The sequence below is a fragment of the Callithrix jacchus genome, chromosome 10, assembly GCF_049354715.1.
Source record: "Callithrix jacchus isolate 240 chromosome 10, calJac240_pri, whole genome shotgun sequence".
Classification (NCBI taxonomy): Eukaryota; Metazoa; Chordata; class Mammalia; order Primates; family Cebidae; genus Callithrix; species Callithrix jacchus.
In genome coordinates this window covers 111331998-111348291 of record NC_133511.1, presented here as the reverse complement: position 1 = coordinate 111348291, position 16294 = coordinate 111331998, and the positions used below count along the sequence as shown (strand labels likewise).

General features: G+C 51.5%; 1 protein-coding gene across 2 annotated transcripts in view; it reads right to left on the bottom strand.

The window, feature by feature from the left end:
• The window catches only part of CREB3L1 (cAMP responsive element binding protein 3 like 1), a 55013-nt gene that overhangs the window by 3840 nt on the left and 34879 nt on the right, over positions 1 to 16294 (bottom strand). Inside the window, exons 6-12 of one of the 2 annotated variants that reach the window (XM_002755213.6) lie at positions 15460 to 15609; positions 15278 to 15336; positions 15019 to 15087; positions 11465 to 11564; positions 10367 to 10493; positions 6995 to 7259; positions 6108 to 6814 (exon numbers count right to left, since the gene is read on the bottom strand). In XM_002755213.6, coding sequence (XP_002755259.3) covers positions 6778 to 6814; positions 6995 to 7259; positions 10367 to 10493; positions 11465 to 11564; positions 15019 to 15087; positions 15278 to 15336; positions 15460 to 15609 — 807 coding nt within the window. In that variant the 3' untranslated portion in view covers positions 6108 to 6777. Of the gene's footprint in view, positions 1 to 6107; positions 6815 to 6994; positions 7260 to 10366; positions 10494 to 11464; positions 11565 to 15018; positions 15088 to 15277; positions 15337 to 15459; positions 15610 to 16294 lie in introns of those variants that run through there. The other variant, XM_035262509.3, reaches the window with a different exon arrangement.

The window sequence follows — 16294 nt, the reverse complement described above, 5'->3', positions numbered from 1 at the left end:
CGCCTCAGCCTCCCAAAGTGCCCAGATTACCAGCATGAGCCACTGCCCCCAGCCCAAACCACATTTTTAAAAAATTTCCTTTTAGAGACTGGGTCTCACTATGTTGCCCCGCCTGAAGTGCAGTGGTACAATCACAGCTTGCTGCAGCCTCGGCCTCCTGGGCTCACATAAGCCTCTATTCCAGTGGCTAGGACACCCCTGACCATCCCTCCTGGAAGTGTTCTCCTGGTCAGTTTCTGAGCACCCATCACTTCCTTCTCTGACCCTCTCTTCTTTGCCTTCTGGTTCACTCCTCTTCCCTCCACTCTTAGTGTCTTCTTCTCTTCTTCCCTGGAGTTCTGCCCTTGTCTCACATCCCTTTATGCAGACCAAGGCTTTCACCTGCCACCTAGGTGCTAAAAATTTCCTCATCTCTGGCTGAGATCTTTTTCTCCTGAGCCCTACACTTACGTGTTAATGTGAACATTCTACCGGCAACTCAAATGCCAGATGTGCTAAAATGAGTTCTAATCTTTCTCTCCAAACCGTCTCTTCCTCCTGAATTCCCTGTCATGGTGAATTGCCTTTTCACCTACTTGCAAGTCAAATACCTAAATGTCATTGCAGGCCCCGCCCTCCCTCCTGGACCTCACAGCCAATTTGATGTGAGAGCTGTTGATAATTCCTTCTAATTCTGTCTGGGATCATCTCGTCTTCTCCATTCTGCAGAGCCTCAAGGCAGGGACATCTGATTCTTTCTCTCTCTGGCTTGAAAAGATGCAGTGACTCCCATCCCCTTCAGGATGAATGAAGTGTTCTTTCTTTAGATCTCTGGAAGGGCCATGCTTTTCCTCAGGGCCAAGGCAAAGGTAAGACAAGCTGGGTACTATGTTTAAGGAGGTGCCCTTTCTTTTTCTTTCTTTTTCTTTTTTTTTGAGATGGAATCTCTCTCTGTCACCCAGGCTGGATGGAGTGCAGTGGTCTGATCTCAGATCACCTCTACCTCCTGGGTTCAAGTGACTCTCCTGAGTAGCTGGGGTTACAGGTGCGCGCCACCATGCCTGGCTAATTTTTTATATTTTTAGTAGAGACGGGGTTTCACCATGTTGGCCAGGCTGGTCTTGAACTCCTGATCTCAAGTGATCTGCCCACCTTGGCCTCCCAAACCTTGGGGTTACAGGTGTGAGCCACCACCCCTGGCCAGGAGGTGCCCTTTCTCAGGGCTCTCCAGGTGCCTCCTTGTATTCTACACCCTGGTTTCCAGATATAACAGAGGGTTTGTTGTGGTAATCCGAGCACGATGACAGGCATTGCAAAAGCCATCACATGTGTGTGGCAAAGCCCACTTGCATTGGCTGGGCGCGGTGGTTCATGCCTATAATCCCAGCACTTTGGGAGGCTGAGGTAGGTGGATCACCTGAGGTTCCCTCCCCTTCTCTCACTTCCTCCCCTAAGTGATGGAGACCTGATGGCCCCAGAGCCATTAAGAATACTGGGGTCTTTCAAGCTCCCAGGGCTGGGCAAGGTGATGTTTGTTTGTTTGTTTGAGACCAGCCTGACCAACATGGTGAAACCCCGTCTCTACTAAAAATACAAAATTAGCTGGGCAGGGTGGCACATGCCTGTAATCCCAGCTACTCAGGAGGCTGAGGCAGGAGAATCACTTGAACCCGGGAGGCGGAGGTTGTGGTGAGCTGAAATTGTGCCACTACTCTCCAGCCTGAGCAACAAGAGTGAAACTCCATCTCAAAAAAAAAAAACCGCTTGCCTCACCCCAGTCTTGCTGTTCATGGCTCCATGCCATTGCATTTGCCATTTTCTCCACTCCAAATGCTCTTACCCCTTCTCTGTCTTACCAACTCCTCCCATCCTTGGAGCCTCGGTTCAAGGGTCACCTCCTCTCAGCTGCCTTCCTTGATTCCCTCCTCCATCTGAATTACATGATACTCTGTGTCCCTTAATATCCTGTACACACCTCCAATACAACATCCCCAGGGCTGGTTTACTCCCCAGCTCCTACCACCGGCCTGGGGCCTTTGAGGCAATGATGCTGGATGCCTGTAGTCCCAGCTACTCCGGGAGCTAAGGCCAGAGATGGCTTCAGCCTGGGAAGTGGAGATTGCAATGAGCCATAATTGCACCATAGCACTCCAGCCTGGGAGACAGAGTGAGAACCTTTCTCAAAAAAAAAAAAATAGTTACATTAATAATAACAGCAAGCAAGGTTGGGAGCAGTAGTTCATGCCTGTAATCCCAGCACTTTGGGAGGCTGAGGCGGGTGGATCACTTGAGGCCAGGATTTTGAGACCAGCCTGGCCAACATGGCAAAAACCTCATCTCTACCAAAAATACACAAATTAGCCAAGTGTGTGGTGCACACCTGTAATCCCAGCTACTTGAGAGGCTGAGATAGCAGGGTCGCTTGAACCCGGCAGGTGGAAGCAGCTGCAATAAACTGAGATTGTGCCACTGCACTCCAGCCTGGGTGCCAGAGTGAGACTCTGTCTCAAAATAATGGTAATGATAATGATAATAATGATGGCGTGGGATCTAGAGCCCAGGCTTTTTTGGCCTTGCTATAAAGGCCTGCGTTTTCTAGCAGTTAAAACGGATGTCTAGCAGCAGTCAGTGAGGTGTCCATCACTGTCACTGGAGGTGGCCGAGCTGAAGCTTTGAGGGGAAGGGGCATGGAGGCCAGTTCTGAGCTTTCATGATTCGGTCTGGCCTTATCCCACTTTTCTCCTGGTGGCGCTGCCTGGCGTAGGCACCATCCTACCACCATGCCCTTCCTTCTGTGTATGAAAGTATCATGCTTGCATGATAAAGTCCAAATACCTTAGTGAGGCATTCGACAGCGCTCTGGACGTGGCCCGGGCCCATCAGCCAAGCTCAATTCTTAGTGTCTCTGCCCGCTACCTTCTGGCTATTGTAAATTATTTGACTTTTCTTTCAATAGGAACAGGGTCTTGCTATGCTGCCCAGGCTGGTCTCCAACTCCTGGGCTCAAGTGATGCTCCCACCTCGGCCTCCCAAAGTGCTGGGGTTACAGGCACAAGCCACCTCTCCTGGCCTATTTGACTTTTCTTCAATGTTTCCTGTTCTCTCTCACCTTGAAGTCTTTTGCCCAGGCTGCTTCTTTTTCCTGGCATGCCCCCTTTCTTCTTTTCTGCCTTTTATTATTAGTTTTAGAATTGAGGGTCTCGCTCTGTCACCCAGGCTGGAGTGCAGAAGCGTGATCATAGCTCACTGCAGCCTCGAACTCCTGGATTCAAGTCATCCTCCTGTCCCAGCCTCCTAAGTAGCTGGACAAAAGGCATGTGCCATCATTTCCATGATTTAAAAAAATATTGCATAGGGACTGGGATGTCACTGTGTTGCTCAGGCTGGCCTTGAACTCCTAGGCTGAAGCAATCCTCTTGCCTTGGCCTCCCAAAGCACCGGGATTACAGGCATGAGCCAACATGCAGGGGAATTCCTGCCTATGTCTAAGAATCTTTCTTATCCCCTCCTCCATAAAGCCTTGCCGCTCAGATCTGGGTGAGGTACTAACCTCTGTACTTTCATAGACCCCCTTGCATGGCCCTCTGTAGCACATGGTATCAATATTGTCTTTTTTTTTTTTTTTCAGATGGAGTCTTGCTCTGTCGCCCAGGCTGGAGTGCAGTGGTGTGATCTCGGCTCACTGCAACCTCTACCTCCCAGGTTCAAGCATTTCTCCCTGCCTCAAGTTGAAGCTGGGATTGCAGGCACCTGTCACCATGCCCAGCTAATTTTTGTATTTTTAGTAGAGATGGGGTATTGTCATGTTGGCCAGGCTGGATTTGAATTTCTGACCTCAGGCGATCCACCTGCTTCGGCCTCTCAGGGTGCTGGGATTACAGGTGTGAGCCACGGCACCCGGCCCAGACATTGCCTATTAAGGCACAGCTGATGCTTCTCGGAGCTCACTAGATCTGGGTCCTGTTCTGAGCACTTTAGATGACTTACCACCTTGAGCCCCCAATGTAGTCTCATTTTACAAATGGAGAAATGGGGGCTTGGAGAGATTCCAATTACAGAGTGTCTTACTTATGTCCTGTGTTGCCTAGCAAATCACTACCACCTGGCAGCTTCAGCAACACACATTCCCTGTCTCCGTGTCCATGACTCATAGTCCAGGCAATGGCTTAACAGGGTCCTTCCCTCTGGGTGTCACCAGGGTGCAGCCAGGTGTTATCTAGGCTGTGTTTGCATCTGGGGCTCAGTGTCATCTTCTGAGCATGTTCAGGTTGTTGGCAGAATTTGGGTCTTTGCTGCTATGGCACCGGGGCCTTGGGTCCTAGAAACCGCCCCTCCCCTCACAACATGGATTTTTGCCCCATGGCCAGCAGGAGGTGTTCTCTCGTTCAGGAAGGCCCAGTCCCTTCATTCCTGGCTTTCACCTGCTTGAGCTAGGCCCACCGAGGATCATCTGCCTTTTTTTTTTTTTAAGACCGAGTTTCGCTCTGTCACCCAGGCTGGAGTGCAGTGGCATGCTCTCACATCACAGCAGCCTCCACCTCCCGGGTTCAAGGCATTCTCCTACCTCAGCCTCCCGAGTAGCTGGGATTAGAGGTGTGCACCATCACGTCTGACTAATTTTTTATTTTTACTAGAGACGAGGTTTCACCATGTTGGTCAGGGTGGTCTCCAACTCCTGACCTCAAGTGATCTGCCCACCTCGGCCTCCCAAAATTCTGGGATTACAGGTATGAACCACTGTGTACCCAGCCTCATCTCCCTTTTACTTTTTGGATGTTTTTTTAATTGCATTTTAGGTTTTGGGGTACATGTGAAGAACATGCAAGATTGTTGCATAGGTGCACACATGGCAGTGTGATCTGCTGCCTTCCTCCCCATCACCTATAACTGGCATTTCTCCCAATGCTATCTCTCCCCAGCTCCCCACCCCCCGCTGTCCCTCCCCTATATCCCCCCTACAGACCTCAGTGTGTGATGCTCCCTTCCCTGTGTCCCTGTGTTCTCACTCATCTCCCTTTTTAACGAACTTAAAATCAACTGATTTGGGATCTGAATTATCACAATCTTTTAACTTTTTCCATAAAAGGTTCATCTAATTATGAGCGTGACGTCCTCTCATCTTTGCAGGACCCCTCCATGTTCTGGGGAAGGATTCAACAGGGTGTTTACACCAGTGGATGGGAATCTTGGTGGCCATATTAGAATTCTGCCTATCACACACAGCTAGCAAGTGGCAGCGCCAATACTCAAATGTAGCTCTTTTGACTTTGAAGTGTGTGCCTTCAATCCAGCTGAGGCAAAGGATGGAAGAACTTAGAAACTGACGGGTCTTAGGAGGACCAAACTGGGTATGGTGTGTGAAGTGCCTAGCACTGTGCCTGGCCCACGGTGGGGCTCCATTCTTACAGTGGCCATCTCCCCAAAAACCAAGATGGTGGCTTCAATACTCTGTTTTGATACTTGGAGTGAATTGCAGCAGATTCTCTGGCTGGTTTGAATTCCGCACCTGGCTAGAAGAGAAATCCAATAGAAATGGATTCTTGGCCAGCTGCGGTGGCTCATGCCTATAATCCCAGCACTTTGGGAGGCTGAGGTGGACAGATTGCTTAAGCCCAGGAGTTTGAAACTGAAGTGAGCTATGATTGCACCACTGACCTCCAACTTGGGCCACAGAGTGAGACCTTGTCACTCACTCATGTACACATACACACATGTGTGGGGTTCTCCTTAAAGAGTCAGATAACAAACATTTATCTCAACTAGCTTCCTGATCCTCAATTAAAAGCATACACATAGAAAAGCTACAAATAAACCAGAGACAGAAGAGGAAATGACAAATCAAAATGTCAACAAAACATTGGCAAATAAACAGTGAATGGGTTGGCGTGGTGGCTCACGCCTGTAATCCTAGCACTTTGGGAGGCCATGGTAGGAGAACTGCCTGAGCCAAGGAGTTTGAAACATTATAGTGAGACCCTATCTCTACAAAAGAAAAAAGAAAGAAATGCCTCTCACACTCCCATACCCACACACTACCTGTCAGGAATATAAACTCGTTTCCTTTTCAGTCCCCTGCCCTTCGGTTCTACTTTCCCTCCCCTCCAGTTAAGAAAGGCACAAAGTCAGGATTTGATGCTGCATCTTTTTTTTTTTTTTTAGTTTTGCTTTCTTAAAGCGTGTGCTGAGCTGATGAAGAGAGCAGTTTGCAATTAAAAAGGCCCAGCGGCTTGGGCAGCGGCAGGGGGGTGCCAGGCGAGGCGGGGGAGTCCCTCTTTCCTGGGCCAGGGAGCAGCAAAGCCCGCACTAACTTCATAATATATAAAACAAGGGAGGGGCGAAGGGAGGAGGGAGATTTGCAAAATACAATATCTTAGGGGATTGGCATTAATAAAAAATAAGGTTCATTATTTACAAACAATTTCTGTTCTTGGTCTCTGTACAGTGGGGATGGGGTGGGGGTGTCTGTGAGTGGGGCGAGTTGATGTGTCTGTCTGGGTGCAGGTGTGGGGGCAGGGAGGCAGTGGTCATATTGGGCATATGAGAGAGGAGGAGGGGTGGCCAGTGAGTGGTTTGTCTGAGAAGGACGAATGGATGGTGGTGGGAAGGAGAATGAGAACAGAGTGGTAGGCCCAAGGGAAGAGTCCAAATGTCAGGGGAAGGAAGGGCTGGGAAGTGGAGCCTTTTCTCCTGGAGGGGGAAGCTCCAGGAGGTAGGGAAACAAGGCGGATCAGGGTAGTGAGCGAGAACTCCTCTTCTGGGTGCCGGGGGTGCGTCCTATGTCCTGGGTCTTGCCGTGGCCTAGGAGAGTTTGATGGTGGTGTTGGGGCCCAGATCCCTGGAGAGACAAGAGAGGCCAGGGATGACTCTGTCCAGCAGGAACCCTCTGACCCTCTGCAAGCTGGATCTGGGTCCAGCAGGGATGGGGCTTGGGAGGGTGTGGCTGATGTGGGTACCAAGGTGGGCACGAGGTAGGAGGAGCCTGAGACCTCAGGAGGGCAAGGGGCCACCCACCCACCTGTCGTGGAACCACTCCTTGGAGTGGGAGAAGTCGGGGCTGGTGCCGTTTCCAGCATCTTTGGGCCAGGCCTCACTCAGGTACTTGGTGGTCTCGTGGGTGCTGTCCAGGTGATCATGCTGCAGGTGGTCCTGGGGCCGCTGCTCCGCCGGCCCCCCAGGGTTGATTTCCCAGCCATCTGGGGGTTCCATTGGCAGCAGGGTGCTGCGGCCATCTTCCCACGAGCCCGCCCCATCATCATAGAACAGGAGGCTTCGGGAGGGCACTGGAGAAGGAGTGTAGGATGAGCCTTGGGTGCCCTAGACTCCCTCGACCTCCTGGCTACATTCATGGCCTAGGGTTAAGGATGCAGGCCCTGGATCTGAGTCCCAGCTGTGACACTTCCCGGATGTGTGACCTCAGGTAAGTCACACACTTTGCTTTAAACTTTCTGAGCCTTAGTGCGCTCACCTGTAAAATAGGGATGCTAGGACCATCCTCCGTAGATGAGAGGTTCAAATGTAATAGAGAGGAAGTGATTGAAACTGTGTCCAGGAAATACTCAGAAAAGTCACCTCTTCCTAAGCAGAGGGCACCGAATTTGGGGATCTGGGAGCTGTGTTCTAACCTCCATCACTTACTTGCTCTACCTTTTTCTATTTATTTATTTATTTACTGAGACGAAGTTTCACTCTTGTTGCCACATCTGGAGTGCAGTGCCGTGATCTCGCTCACCACAACCTCCGCCTCCTGGGTTCACGCAATTCTCCTGCCTCAGCCTCCTGAGTAGCTGGAACTACAGGTGTGTGCCACCATACCTGGTTACTTTTTGTATTTTTTTTTTTTTTTGAGATGGAGTCTTGCTCTGACACCAGGCTGGAGTGCAGTGGCGCAATCTCGGCTCACTGCAACCTCCACCTCCTGGTTCAGGTGATTCTTCCACCTCAGCCTCCTGAGTAGCTGGGATTTACAAGTGCACAACACCATGCCTGGCTATTTTTTTTTTTTTTTTTTTGTATTTTTTAGTAGAGACGGGGTTTCACCATGTTGGTCAGGATGGTTCCAATCTCTTGACCTCGTGATCTGCCCACCTCGGCCTCCCAAAGTGCTGGGATTACAAGGTGTGAGCCACTGCCCGTGGCCCTACTTTTTGTATTTTTAGTAGAGATGGGGTTTCACCATGCTGGCCAGGTTGGTTTCAAATTCCTGACCTCAAGTGATCCACCCACCTTGGCCTCCCGAAGCGCTGGGATCACAGGAGTGAGCTGCTGCACCCGGCCAGTCCACCACTTACTTTCTGTGAGACCTGAAATAAGTTTCTTCCCCATTCTAAGTCCTAGTTTGCCCTTCGGAGAAGCAAGACAAACATTTGTTGGACACCCAACATTTGCTAGGCATTATGCAAGGCCCACAGACCTATGTCGAGTGGTTAAAATCTTACAGAAACTCTAGGGAATGAGGTCTCTTTAGTCCCTCTTCCCCGAGCAGGCAGCTGAAGTTCCAGGCACTTAGGGAAGTTGTCCCCCCTGAAGGGAGGATGCGAACCCAGGCCTGCCTGGCGCTAGGATCTGCCACCTCGGTGTCTCTGCAGCCATGTCCTCACAGTCTGTGTGAACAGTGGTCCCTGGAACAGTGCAATGCACCAGTTCTGCACACCAGCCTGCTCCAAAGCCATCTGCCTGCTGGGATGTGTCCTCCTCTCTGCCCAGCTCACGTCTTGGGCCTAAAATCCACTGCCTTCCCTCCAAGGGGCTCATTCATTCCCTCCTCTAGCTGTGGCTTTCTCCATCAACCCCAGCTCTCTTTCCATTCCATTCTCTCCAGTGGCTTCTGTGACCTTGGAAAAGCAGACACATGGCTCCCCAGACCTTGCTCCCATCGCTGCTGCCCACATGCCTTTAGCGACTATCCTGTTCTCTCCTCCTCAGGCTGCACATGTCCGGGGAGGGGCTTTCACTTTCCCCACCTCTGCTTCCTCTTCCCCTAACCCTCCCCACACCAGCTTCCTCCCCTCAAGGCGCTGGATGTCTAGCTCATCCTCCCTGCCATATCCCTCCTTCTTGAAACTCACTCCTTAATCTTCCCTCCTCTGACCTCTTATCTGCTTCCTCTTCCTCCTCCTGCCCTGCCAGACACGTGGTTCTTGGTAAGTGACTGGTAATTGATGAGGGACTGCCAGGAAGTTCCTCTGTGGGTCCATCTGAAGGATCCTCTCCCTCTGAAATCCACATTCTTCTTTGCTAGGCCCTACCCCAGTTCTCCCTTTGCCAGCTACTACGATGTAGCTCTTCTCTCCTCCGTGAACTTTTCCCAAAGAGATTGAATTTGATCATTTCATAAGCACAGACACTGTGCTGTTTCATGCACTGTCTCACAGCCATGGCTCAGTAAGTGCAGAATTGCCACTCCCATTTTCTAGATGAAGAAATGAAAGCTCAGGGAGCTTAAGACATATGCCCCAGGTCACACAGTTAGCACTTGGCAGTGCCAGTTATGACAGACTTGCTATCTCCATGCTCCTAACCACTATACTTCACTATACCCTGTGCAAATGGTAGATATCTGAACCCACACCACCACTACCCTTCCTCTGTCTGTGGTAGGCATTATCAATGGATCATGACACTCCTTCCTGTCGATTCTGAATGGTGCCTCAGAGTCTTTCTTTTTTTTGAGACGGAGTCTCACTCTATCATCCAGGCTGGAGTGCAGTGGCATAATCTTGGCTCACTGCAACCTCTGCCTCCAAGGTTCAAACGATTCTCCTGTCTCAGCACCCCAAGTAGCCAGGACTACAGGCACACACCACCATGCCCAGCTAATTTTTGTATTTTTAGTAGAGACAGAGTTTCACCACGTTGGCCAGGCTGGTCTTGAAATCCTGACCTCAGCTGATTCACCTGCCTCAGCCTCCCAAAGTGCTGGGATCACAGGCATCAGCCACCGTGCCCGGGTCAGGGTCCTTCTTAACACAATGTTTCAAGCAGCTACCACCACCTTATTGGAAATGACCTTTGAGCTGAAACTCACTTGCTGTACCTATCATGATATACTGATGGTGCCTAACGGATGCCCCATAAACACTGACCATAATGCATGGGACCTGGGGCTGGAACATTCCTGTCATCCTCTAAACCCACCTCCTGCAAGCCACTCCTGAAGCTCTCTGGGAGCTAGGCTGGGCATCAGGAGCGCTGTATTTTAGTCCCAATTCTACCACAAAGCATAGACTTTCTTTGGGCCTCAGTTTCCCCATCTGGAAAATGACGAGGCAGAATGAGATAATGCTGACCCACACTTGGCTTCTCTCTTTTGTCTGGCTTCTGCCTAGACACTGGGGTTGGGGCAGGGCAGCCCCAGCCCAGGGAGTTGGCGGGACAAGAGGGCACTCACTCTGGCTGGCCGTGTAGACGCTGTCTGCGGCCATGGGGTCTTTCTTCACAGTCTGGGAGCCGGAGGAGAACTCGGGAAGGCAGGGCACAAGGGAGCCCAGCACCAGAACAAAGCACAAGGCTGCCACCTGGTAGCAAAGAGAGTGGCATCAGATCTGGGGCGAGGAGAGCTGTGGTCCTGACCACCCTACCCCTTATCTCCCAAACCAACAAGTACAAAAGTCTCAGCATTTTCCCAAGGAAACAGCTCCTACAGCCAACCACTCTCTCCTACACGTGGGGTCTCCTATCCTCTCTGGGGAAGAGAGGGGCCGCTCAGGCCATCCCAGCCCATTGTAGGGGGGTTGCCACAGGCAGTGCTAGAAGCAGGAGGGAAGTGGACAATGGAAAGTCACTCTATGGGGTAGAGGAGTCAGGAAAGGAAGGGACAGGTGCAGGTGGGGCTCGGGGCTGGGTTGAGGGAGGGGGACACACCAGCACATCACGTTATCAGCAGGATTTGGGAAAGCCTGGCTAGCAGGAGTGCTGAGAGCCAGGGAGCCCACATGCCCCTGTCCATAGTCTGGCTCTGCCACCCGACAGCTCCAGGGTCTTGGAGGGCTGGGGTGGGCTGAGCCAGGTGGCAAGAGGCTGGCCATTTCCAGAAGAGGATGGAAGAGGGACTAGAAGAGGTCTGAAGCACACCCTGGGAGCCCTTCCAGGTTTCCAGGGGTTTCCTTGGCCTTTTCACAGCCATCCGTTCCAGAAAGAACCAGGTTCATTCTTCCCTGAGTCTCCCCAAGCCCTTCTCTGCACAAAGCCTGTGGAAGCCGCCTCCTCAAGGAACCTGCCCAGCTGTCCCCTAGCTGGGGCCACTGGTGTCACCAACACATCTACACTGTGTCGACCAGTTGGGGATGGGTGTGAGGCAGAAGGCGCCATGGGCTCGGGGAAGGAGGCTGGGGTCGTCTAGAACCACCCACCAGGTACCAGGACGGTGTACCCTGGTGACGCCGCCCATGATGTTACCAATCCTCAGAGCTCTGCCCACCCCTGGAAAAAGCTGGCTTTGGGAAGAACGCTCCTCCTGTGGGCCTGTGGTGGAGGGGGCCACACCTACCATGAGGCAGGTCCCAGTCTGGGTGGCCGCCATCTTGTAAGGTCTGGAGATCTTGTTGGTGACCAGAGTCTGGAGTTTCTGCAGCTGCTGGAGCAGGGTCCTGAGGAGGGCACAGTGGTCAGCTGGCGGACTCTGACCTCACAAACATCTCTGCCTCCTGGAGCCCTCCTAGGGGGGCTGGCTCGAGATTTGGCCTCCACACCAGGTGCCCGTCTCAGTCAAGATAGGAAAAGTCACCTCCTGTGTGGCTCCTCCGTGGAGTGGCCTGCTTCATGGTGACTGGCCAGGTCGCCCTGTGGAAGCTCAGGGCTGCCCTGTGATGCTCCTGGCCGAGGGAGTTGGAGGAGGGAAGACCCTCTCCCAGCTGTACAGAGGCCAGCCTTCTATGGCTTAACCTTCCCTCCCTGGCACCCCCCCCCCAGCACCCTGAACTGATAAGAAGGACCTGTCTGGCACAGTGCCTGGTATGGAGTGAGTGTCTAGTAAATGGTAGTTATTGTTAGTGTCAGGTGCTTTGTTTTGTATTGAGACAGAGTCTAGTCTTGCTCTGTCACCCAGGCTGGAGTGCAGGGGTGTGATCTCAGCTCACTGCAACCTCCGCCTCCCAGTTTCAAGTGATTCTCCTGCCTCAGCCTCTCAAGTAGCGGGGATTACAGGCATCTGCCAGCACGCCTGGTTAACTTTTTGTACTTTTAGTAGAGATGGGGTTTCACCATGTTGGCCAGGCTGGTTTTGAACTTCTGACCTCGTGACCCACCCACCATGGCCTCCCGAAGTGCTGGGATTACAGGCGTGAGCCACCGCACCCAGCTGTTTTTGTTGGTTTTGTTGCTGTGTTTGCTTTCACCACAACCCTTTGTTTATTTAGATTTCCATGTCAGTCTCCTTCACTAACTGTGGCCTCCTTGAGGGTGAGGACTGGGTCCCACTGAGCATGGAATCTTCTAGGTGCACAGAGAACGTGTTCAGTACAGGCTTAGTGGGCAAATTAATCTCTCTCCACCTAACTGGGCATGTGGGAGTTGCAGTTCCCATAATGTACAGCAGGTGGCGAAATAGCTCCAAGGGTCTGGACCTACTTTGGGCCAGAAAGGAACCCCCAGCCAGAGACAGAGGGGTGGAAGGGTGAGGTGGGATTCTCCAGGCCAACCAGGGAACAGAGGAGTGGCTGGATCCCCCTGGAGAAGCTGGGGAAGAATGAAGGAAAGAAGAAAAAAGTCTTGTGTTGAGCACCTGCTGCATACCAGGCTGTTGTCCAGGTTATTGTAATTGATTCCAGAAAATAATTATTAAAGACCTACCAGAGGCTCATGGCTGGGCACTATCAGAAATCTGGAATAAAAAATAATGGCTCATGCCTGTAATCCCAGCACTTTGGGAGGCCAAGGCAGGAGGATTACATGAGGTCAAGAGTTCAAGACCAGCCTGGCCAATATAGCGAAACGCTGTCTCTACTAAAAATAAAAAAAAAAAATAGCCAGGTATGGTGGTACAAGTCTGTAATCCCAGCTATTTGGGAGGCTGAGGCACAAGAATATCTTGAACCCAAGAGGCATAGGTTGCAGTGAGCTGAGATTGTGCCACTGCAGCCTGGGCAGCAGAGCAAGACTCAAAAATAAATAAATAAATAAATAACACAAAATAATGACAGAAGGCCAAGTGCAGTGTCTTATGCCTCCAATCCCAGCACTTTGGGAGCCAAAGCAGGAAATATGCTTGAACCCAGGAGTTTGAGACCAGCCTGGGCAATATACCAAGACCTTGTCTCTACAAAATACTTAAAAAAAATTAGCCATGGATGGTGGTGTGCACCTGTGGTCCTAGCTACTTAGAATCAGGAGATCAGGCTGCAGTGAGCAATGATCGCCTCATTACACTCCAGCGTGGGCAACAGAGCCAGACCCTGTCTCAAGAAAATGAATAAAAACAATGAAAGAAGAATAAAAGCTGACATGAATTGCACATTCCTAAATACCAAGCATCAGGCTGGGTCCTTTGCTTGCATGATCTCTTATCAATCCAATGAGATAATGTTTCTTTCTTTCTTTCTTTTTTTTTTTTTTTGAGACAGTCTCACTTTGCCAGCCAGGCTGGAGTACATTGGGGTGATCTCAACTCACTGTAACCTCTGCCTCCCGGGTTCCAGCAATTCTCCTGCCTCAACCTCCTGAGTAGCTGATATTACAGGTGTGCACCACCACACCTGGCTAATTTTTGTATTTTTAGTAGAGATAGGGTTTTGCCATGTTGTCCAGGCTGGTCTTGAACTTCCAACCTCAAGCGATCCACCTACCTTGGCCTCCCAAAGTGCTGGGATTACAGCTGTAAGCCGCTGTGCCTGTGCCTGGCCCTATGAGATAATGTTTCTATCATCCCATTTAGACAAAGAAACAGGGGCCCAGAGATGTTTAACGATTTCTCCACAGAGTTGAAAAAATGGCAGAGCAGGGCAAGAACCCAGAGCTGTGACTTTGCGTGGCTGCTACCCGCCAGGCACTGCGCTCCTGTCTCTAGAATCCTGTTTCTCAAACTTTATAGCGCCCGTGAATCACCTAAGGATCTTGTGAACATGCAGTTTCTAGCTCAGTAAGTCTGGAGAGAGTTCTGAAATTCTGCATTTTTTTTTTTTTTTTTGAAATGGAGTGTGGCCCAGCCTGGAGTGCAGTGGCACAATCTCAGCTCACTGCAACCCCCACCTTCTGGTTCAAGTGATTCTCCTGCCTCAGTCTCTCGAGTAGCTGGGAGTACAGGTGCCCGCTACCATGCCCAGCTAATTTTTTAATTTTTAGTAGAGACAGGGTTTCACCATGTTGGTCAGGCTGGTCTTGAACTCCTGACCTGAAATGTTCTACCCGCTTCATCCTCCCAAAGTGCTGGAATTACAGGCACGAGTCACTGCACCTGGCCTGCATTTCTAATAAGCTCCCAAGTGATGCTGATGTTTCCTGTCCGGGTAACTGGCTTTGAGTAACAAGGTTCTACACGAGTGGTTCTCAGACTTGAGGGTGCATCCAAATTCCCTCGAGGGCTTATGAAAACACAGAGTTCTGGGCCCTACCCCTGGAGCTTCTGACTCAGTAGACCTGGCATGGGGCCAGAGAATAAGCATTTCTAACGATTCTTGGGGGTTGTTGCTGGTCTGAGGACCACACTTTGAAAACATCTGCTCACTTAAGCAACTCACCAGCCCTGCCAGGTGTCTTGCAGGTGAAGAAAAATGGGAACACAGGGAGGGGCAGGATGTAAGTGGCCCAAGGCTATAAGGCATGTTTCTTTTTTTTTTTTTTTTTTGTATCTTTAGTAGAGACGGGGTTTCACCATGTTGACCAGTATGGTCTCGATATCTTGACCTCGTGATCCACCCGCCTCAGCTTCCCAAAGTGCTGGGATTACAGGCTTGAGCCACCGTGCCCGGCCCTAGGGCATGTTTCTGAGGTCCCTGTCATCCTAAACTTAGTTCTCTCTCCTCTCTCCTGTCTCCCAGAGCTATGCACAGCCAGGCGTGGGTTGCAGAGGAGCAGGAGGCCAGGTGGGATGCAGAAGGCGCCACCCACCTGTTGGCATTTTCCAGGGTCTCCACCTTCTTCCACAGTTCATTGTTCTCTGATGTAAATGTCTCCACCCTGTAGGGGCCAAGCAGGCAGAGGCTCAGGGGCAGCTCTCAGACTCATGACAGCCCCTCAGCCTAGCCCATCACCATCATGTGCCCCTGTGCCTCCTGCCTCTGCTGCCCCATCAGAGAGGGCCTGGGAGGGCAGGTCAGGTGAGGGAGTGGCATGTGGACCCCACCCCCACCCCTCCCAAGCCCCTTACTTCTTTTCTAGACACTCCACATACTCCTTCTTCTTACGACGGCTCTCCTGGGCTGAGATCTAGAGGGGGAGCCCCGAAAACAAGGGTTAGCACTGCCACATAACCACTTCCTGGGCCCCCACCATTTCAGAGCTGGTGTGCCAGGGAAGCCCACCCACCAAGGAAGCCCCTCAAAGCTTTACCTTGTTCTTGATTTTCCTCCGGACTCTCTTCAAGGCCTTCTCCTCAGCTTTGGTGAGGGGGAGTTTTGTGGGGATGGGGTAGCCCTCAGCAATCAGGGTTCGCTTCTCCTCCTCAGTCAGGAGCAGTGGCCCTGAAGTCCCCTGTAGTTTCTGTAGGAAGTAGGACATGGAAGTTAGGAGGCAGGCAGCCCTGGGTTCAAATTCAAGCTCTGCCATGTGCTATCTATATGACCCAGGCAAGGCACACAACTCTCTGCGTCTCAGTTTCCTCATCTGAAAAGGGGATGGATCTGGGTGAAATTCAGTAACACGTGTCAGGTGCCAGGACGGCGCTGAAAGCGCAAGTGTTAGGCACTCAGGGCATTGTTGGAGTGTGGGGGGGCGGGCCTGGATCCCACCCCTGAGACCACAGCCTTAAAGCTCATGGGGTGCCCCAAACAGCATCTCCCTCAGACCCCTCCCTACAATCTTGGCTTGGAAGACTCTACACCCATCCCAGGGCTCAGGGCCTAGCTCCATGTTCTCTGGGGATTCTGGACTATCTGGGAACTGCCCCTCATACAGTGCTCCTTGGAGGCAGCCTGGGTCATCCCTTGGAGGTCAGGAATGTCAAGTTCTAGTCCTGGCTCTGCAACAGTCTCCTGTTCACCATGAGGCAGGGTAAAAGGATTCAAACTCCCAGCTGGGCGCAGTGGCTCATGCCTGTAATCCCAATACTTTAGGAGGCCGAGGAGGGCAGATCACAAGGTCAAGAGATTGAGACTATCCTGGCCAACATGGTGAAACCCTGCCTCTACTAAAAATACAAAAATTAGCTAGGTGTGGTGGTGCACAC